At 43.7% G+C, this 7,500-nt stretch overlaps 1 protein-coding gene across 1 annotated transcript in view; it reads left to right on the forward strand.

Annotated features, from left to right (window-relative positions):
• The window catches only part of lmx1a (LIM homeobox transcription factor 1, alpha), a 29,770-nt gene that overhangs the window by 16,022 nt on the left and 6,248 nt on the right, over window positions 1-7,500 (forward strand). The window contains exons 4-6 of the mRNA XM_042322730.1: window positions 4,592-4,809; window positions 4,944-5,143; window positions 6,217-6,294. Coding sequence (XP_042178664.1) covers window positions 4,592-4,809; window positions 4,944-5,143; window positions 6,217-6,294 — 496 coding nt within the window. The remainder of the gene's footprint in view (window positions 1-4,591; window positions 4,810-4,943; window positions 5,144-6,216; window positions 6,295-7,500) is intronic.

Consider the following 7,500-nt stretch of genomic DNA (forward strand, 5'->3'; position numbering starts at 1 on the left):
CCACCTCTACACTCTAACCACTAGGCTACCCTGCCGCCTCTACACTCTAACCACTAGGCTACCCTGCCGCCTCTACACTCTAACCACTAGGCTACCCTGCCGCCTCTACACTCTAACCACTAGGCTAAATTAGGCCCTTGGTGATTTTACAGTATTTTATGTCCAACACATTTTTTTTCTTGCTCGGAAAACTTGGGGTCCAAATAAAAACCACCCGTGGGCCAAATCCGGCCCGTAGGCCGCCAGTTGAGGAACCATGCCATAGGTGCTGTCTTGGCAAAAACGAGTGCACATACCAAAGACATTAAGGGTTGGCAGACAGCTTGGGTCGGTCCCCTCATGGGCTCCTTAGAATAAGCTTGACCGTTTCCCCGGCAACCCCACAGCAACACCAATAGGTCTCAGCAATGCAGGGCTTTGGGATGTTGCTGTTTTACCACCACTGTTTTCCACTGTGACATTTTAACCTCTGTGTCTGAGTGTCTCTTTTGTTTTTGTGTGAAAACATGATTCTTGGAGGTCATACTTGGGGGTCATGTTGTTGGTTCGTAACAGTAAACAACATGTTCAATTCAAGGCTACCTCTTGTTCCAACAAGAACATACTGTGTAGGCAAATATCAATAGGAGATACCCAGTAAGCAAAATGACGTTGAAAAGACATATTCTCCAGATGTTGTAATTAGGTTCATTTTCGGTTCTGAATTAAAGTTGAAAATAAGTATTTTCTGAATTTTGAAAATATTTTCCGGACACTGAAAATACATAATGTATGGACAATTAAAACACTTATTTTACGGATGTTGAAAATACAGTACTAGTCAAAATTCTTCAAAGTAGCCATCCTTTTGTCTTGATGAAGCTTTGCAACACGCTTGGCATTCTCTCAACCAGCTTCACCTGGAAGGCTTTTCCAACAGTCTTGAAGGAGTTCCCACATATGCTGAGCACTTGTTGGCTGCTTTTCCTTCACTCTGCTGTCCAACTCATCCCAAACTATCCCGACCATTGAGGTCGGGTGATTGTGGAGGCCAGGTCATCTGATGCAGCACGCCATCAAATCAAATAAAAAATCTATATATTTGTCACATGCGCCGAATACAACAAGTGTTGTATTCCTTTACCATGAAATGCTTACTTACATGCCCTTAAATAGAGTTAATAATATATTTACTAAATAAACAAAAGTTTAAAAAAAAAATCTAATCAATCAGGTTAGTCGAGGTAATTTGTAAAGTGACTATGCATAGATAATAAACAGTGAGAAGCAGCGGTGGGGGGTCTATGTAAATAGTCCGGATGGCCATTTGATTAGTTGAGTTGTTCAGTAGTCTTATGGCTTGCGGGTAGAAGCTGTTAAGGAGTCTTATGGCTTGGGGGTAGAAGCTGTTAAGGAGTCTTATGGACCTCGACTTGGCGCTCCGGTGCCGCTTGCTGTGCGGTAGTAGAGAGAACAGTCTATGACTGGGGTAACTGGAGTCTTTGACAATTTTTTTGGGCCTTCCTCTGACACTGCCTAGTATATACTGTAGGTCCTGGATGGCAGGAAGCTTGGCCCCAGTGATGTACTGGGCAGTGTGCACTACCCTCTGTAGCGCCTTATGGTCAGATGCCAAGTAGTTGCCAAACCAGGCGGTGATGCAACTGGTCAGGATGCTCTCGATGGTGCAGCTGTAGAACTTTTTGAGGATCTGGGGACCCATGCCAAATATTTTCAGTCTCCTGAGGTGGAAAAGGTGTTGTCGTGCCCTCTTCACAACTGTCTTGGTGTGTTTGGACCATGATAGTTTGTTGGTGATGTGGACGCCAAAGAACTTGAAAGTCTCGACCCGTCACTTGAAACTCCATCACTCTCCTTCTTGGTCAAATAGCCCTGCTGGTTAAGTGTGCCTTGAACTCTAAATAAATCACAGACAGTGTCATTTGCAAAGCACAACATCACACCTCCTCCTCTATGCTTCACGGTGGGAACTACACATGCAGAGATCATCCGTTCACCTACTCTGCATTTCAAAGACACGGTTGTTGGAACCAAAAATCTCAAATGTGGACTCATCAGACCAAAGGACAGATTTCCTACCGGTCTAATGTCCATTGCTTGTGTTTCTTGGCCCAAGCAAGTCTCTTCTTATTATTGGTGTCCTTTAGTAGTGGTTTCTTTGCAGAAATTCGACCATGAAGGCCTGATTCACGCAGTCTCCGCTGAACAGTTGATGTTGAGATGTGTCTGTTACTTGAACTCTGTGAAGCTTTTATTTGGGCTGTAATTTCTGAGGGGGTAACTAATGAACTTATCCTCTGCAGCAGAGGTAACTCTAGGTCTTCTTTCCTGTGGTGGTCCTCATGAGAGCCAGTTTCATCATAGCACTTGATGGTTTTTGCAACTGCACTTGAAGAAACTTTCAAAGTTCTTGAAATTTTCCAGATTGATTGACCTTCATGTCTTAAAGTAAAGATGGACTGTTGTTTCTCTTTGCTTATTTGAGCTGTTCTTGCCATATGGACTTGGTCTTTTACCAAATAGGGCTATCTTCTGTATACCACCCCTACCTTGTCACAACACAACTGATTGGCTCAAATGCATTAAGAAGGAAAGAAATTCCACCAATTAACTCTTAACAAGGCACACCTGTCAATTGAAATGCATTCCAGGTGACTACCTCATGAAGCTGGTTGAGAGAATACCAAGAGTGTGCAAAGGTGTCATCAAGGCAAAGGGTGGCTACTTTGAAGAATCTCAAATGTAAAATATATTTTAATTTGTTTTATACCTTTTTGTTGGTTACTACATGATTCCATATGTGTTATTTCATAGTTTTGATGTCTTCCCTATTATTCTACAATGTAGAAAATAGTCAAAATAAAGAAAAACCCTGTAATGAGTAGGTGTGTCCAAACTTTTGACTGGTACTGTACTTGTTATTTTGGTGATTGTTTTTTGGGGGGCCAGATTTCAACTGTATATCCATTCACGTATGTCTACATGTCAATGAAGAAAGCATTATATCACATTATATATTTTGAATTCCACTTAAAATAAGACAATGGATCTAACTGTAGATATTCACATGCACTCATTTTAATCTATGTTAGGTTTAGATTTGGTCCCACCTTGATTTCAACTTTCACAGATGTTTGGTCTGGACTGGACATTTTAACCAATAATCGTAACCAATCACAGACGTCTATGTCTGGTTCAGATTTGGTTTGATTTGATGTTGTTTTTTGGTCCGGTTCGGACTGGTCTTATTTAAAGAGACAAAAACATAGCATCCACTTCCCTAGCAAATAGACAAAAACATAGCATCCACTTCCCTAGCAAAGAGACAAAAACATAGCATCCACTTCCCTAGCAAAGAGACAAAAACATAGCATCCACTTCCCTAGCAAAGAGACAAAAACATAGCATCCACTTCCCTAGCAAAGGGACAAAAACATAGCATCCACTTCCCTAGCAAATAGACAAAAACATAGCATCCACTTCCCTAGCAAATAGACAAAAACATAGCATCCACTTCCCTAGCAAATAGACAAAAACATAGCATCCACTTCCCTAGCAAAGAGACAAAAAGGGACATAGCATCCACTTCCCATAGCAAAGGGACAAAAACATACCATCCACTTCCCTAGCAAAGAGACAAAAACATAGCATCCACTTCCCTAGCAAAGGGACAAAAACATAGCATCCACTTCCCTAGCAAATAGACAAAAACATAGCATCCACTTCCCTAGCAAAGATACAAAAACATAGCATCCACTTCCCTAGCAAAGAGACAAAAACATAGCATCCACTTCCCTAGCAAAGGGACAAAAAACGGGTCATCTTCCATGGAGACGCCACTGGTGTGACCCTTGGTTCTATGAATTCAGAAAACAACCCCCAGATCCAAACTGATGACGCACCATCCTGGTTGACAGACCCAAACTGCTGTGGCTGCCAGAAAGCAGAATAATACGTCTGCTGATTCGGGTCTGGCTATTCTCTAGTTCCTCTCAGGTTAAGCAGACTTAGGGATAATTCCCGGGACCGGCAGTCCCAGCCTCTCCCACCAGGAGTCCTGATTCCCCCCCCCCTGGCTGGAGCCATGGCATGCGGAGCGCCTTTCTACCTCCTCCCGGGGGCGCGGCCTCGGACACGGCAGCCGTGGTAACAGTCTCCGAGGCTGAGCCCCCAGTGCTGGTTGCCAGGCGCTAAGATGCACACTCGCCACTCTGGGGGTATTTGTCTGAGTGTCTGAGGGAGAGGGGGAGAAGGAGGAGGCATGTAAGCTGGCAGTCTTGATTGACTGAACGACTCAGCAACATTCCAGTAACCTCTGAGAGCTCGTCTAGAGAAGTTGTGTCTGGGAAGCGTGGTGTGTTGAACCATTATTTGGGGTAGAGGAGCTGTCACTCAAGCAGTGTACCAGAGCAGTAGAGACAGAAAAAGTGCACAATACAAAAGTCATTACATAGCAATGCTCGTTGAAAGTGAAACTTAGATTATGTTGAAACCTAGAAACCTAGATTGTTTAAACTTGTTTAGGTTTAAACTCTCTCTCTCTCTCTCTCTCTCTCTCTCTCTCTCTCTCTCTCTCTCTCTCTCTCTCCAGTCTGTTTGCAGTGAGGTGTGGTGGCTGTGCAGAGGCCATCTCCCCTGCAGAGCTGGTGATGCATGCTGGAGCTGCAGTGTTCCACCTGGCCTGTTTCAGCTGCAGTCTGTGTTCCTGTCTTCTGCGGACTGGAGACTGCTGTGTCCTCAGGGAAGGACGGTTGCTCTGTGCTAGAGACTACAACCAGGAAGTGGACAGACCCACCTCATCAGACTCAGGTACACGTTCTGTGTTTGTGTGTGTGTGTGTGTGTGTGTGTGTGTCTGTGTGTGTGTGTGTGTGTGTGTGTGTGTGTGTGTGTGTCTCAGAATGGTTATATATGTTTTTTTCTCCATTTGTCCTGTCTTGGTAGGTGAAAGTGATGATGAGGAGGAGGAGGAGGAGGAGGAGGAGAAAGGGGATGAGGGCAGTGTGAAGGCTTCAGGCAGACATGGCGGCGAAGCAGACGACCCTGAACACAAACGACCCAAACGTCCACGCACTATTCTGACCACCCACCAGAGACGGGCCTTCAAAGCATCCTTCGAAGTCTCCTCCAAGCCCTGTCGGAAGGTAGGGCATAGGTGTACACCAAAGGGCTCCTAAAGAGAATGCAGAAAAGCTGGGGGTGTAGTTTGCAATCAGAATACTCTCCAACAGCTGATTATTGTCTTCATCACAAGGGTCTGAGGTTTGATAGCTATAGTTATTACGCTGTACTGATAAAAGTTATCATGGAAGTGTCCTTATATTAGGATATGTAGACTACAAGGGTCATATCACATTTACTTCCTCTCTCTTCTCTCCCTCTGTCCTTCCCTTTCTCTGTCCCCCCCTCTTCTCTCCCTCTGTCCTTCCCTTTCTCTGTCGCACTCCTCTTCCCTCCCTCTGTCCCCTCCTCTTCTCTCCCTCTGTCCTTCCCTTTCTCTGTCGCACTCCTCTTCTCTCTCTGTCCCTCTTCTCTCTCTCTGTCCCTCTCCTCTTCTCTCTCTCTGTCCCTCTCCTCTCCTCTTCTCTCTCTCTGTCCCTCTCTCTCTTCTCTCTCTCTCTGTCCCTCTCCTCTTCTCTCTCTGTCCCTCTCCTCTTCTCTCTCTCTGTCCCTCTCCTCTTCTCTCCCTCTGTCCCTCTTCTCTCTCTCTGTCCCTCTCCTCTTCTCTCTCTGTCCCTCTCTTCTTCTCTCTTTCTGTCCCTCTCCTCTTCTCTCTCTCTGTCCCTCTTCTTCTCTCTCTGTCCCTCTCCTCTTCTCTCTCTCTGTCCCTCTCCTCTTCTCTCTCTCTGTCCCTCTCCTCTTCTCTCTCTCTGTCCCTCTCCTCTGTCCCTCTCTCTCTGTCCCTCTCCTCTTCTCTCTCTCTGTCCCTCTCCTCTTCTCTCTCTCTGTCCCTCTCCTCTTCCCTCTCTCTCTCTCTGTCCCTCTCCTCTTCTCTCTCTCTGTCCCTCTCCTCTTCTCTCTCTCTGTCCCTCTCCTCTTCTCTCTTTCTGTCCCTCTCCTCTTCTCTCCCTCTGTCCCTCTTCTCTCTCTCTGTCCCTCTCCTCTTCTCTCCCTCTGTCCCTCTTCTCTCTCTCTGTCCCTCTCCTCTTCTCTCCCTCTGTCCCTCTCCCTCTGTCCCTCCCCCTCTCTTCCCTCTGTCCTTCCCTTCCTCTCCAAGGTAAGGGAGACCTTGGCAGCGGAGACCGGTCTGAGCGTGAGAGTCGTGCAGGTCTGGTTCCAAAACCAAAGAGCCAAGGTACAGTAATGTGATGCTGCCTGCACCCCCCCCAACACACTTGCTACCTCCCAGATACTTTCATGTGTACCATTGATAACGGAACTCTTTCGGCAGTGTGCTGTGCTGCCAACCTGGAAATCACTCCGGTTATCTCTCTATTCAGGAAACTGATGACATCTCACTCGTAGATCCGTCCAGATAAGGGCTGTATTTCCTTACAGCGGGCAGCGTGTGTGGTTTTCTGTCCATGAAATATGTTATTTTCTTTCCCTCCACTATTAATACGTTTCAACTGAGTGAACATGTTCCTATGAAGACTAGGTTTGAGAGAGAGGCTGTGGAGTGAGACATGACTGTAGATGTAATGAAATTATATTTCTGTTTATATTGTAGATGTATTTGTAATGAAATTATATTTCTGTTTATATTGTAGATGTGTAATTCAATTATATATCTGTTTATATTGTGGATTTAACTGTCAATATGTAAATAATTATATTTATGTTTATATTGTAGATGTAACTGTCTATGTAATTAAATACATTTATGTTTATATTGTAGATGTATTTGTAATTAAATTATGTTTATGTTTATATTGTAGATATATTTGTAATATGTCTCATATGTATATGTATATATTGTACTATATATCATCTACTGAACACACACATATGTATATACTGTACTCTATACCATCTACTGCATCTTGCCATCTTTATGTAATACATGTATCACTAGCCACTTTAAACTATGCCACTTTGTTTACATACCCTACATTACTCATCTCATATGTATATACTGTACTCTATAACATCTACTGCATCTTTATGTAATACATGTATCACTAGCCACTTTAAACTATGCCACTTTGTTTACATACTCATCTCATATGTATATACTGTACTCGATACCATCTAATGCATCTTGCCTATGCTGCTCTGTACCATCACTCATTCATATATCTTTATGTACATATTCTTCATCCCTTTACACTTGTGTCTATAAGGTAGTTGTTGTGGAATTGTTAGGTTAGATTACTCGTTGGTTATTACTGCATTGTCGGAACTAGAAGCACAAGCATTTCTCTACACTCGCATTAACATCTGCTAACCATGTGGATGTGACAAATAAAGTTAGATTTGATTTAATTAAATTATATTTATGTTTATATTGTAGATTTAATTGTAAATATGTAATTAAATTATATTTATGTTTATATTGTGG

This window comes from Oncorhynchus tshawytscha, linkage group LG05 (assembly GCF_018296145.1).
Source record: "Oncorhynchus tshawytscha isolate Ot180627B linkage group LG05, Otsh_v2.0, whole genome shotgun sequence".
Taxonomy (NCBI): domain Eukaryota; kingdom Metazoa; phylum Chordata; class Actinopteri; order Salmoniformes; family Salmonidae; genus Oncorhynchus; species Oncorhynchus tshawytscha.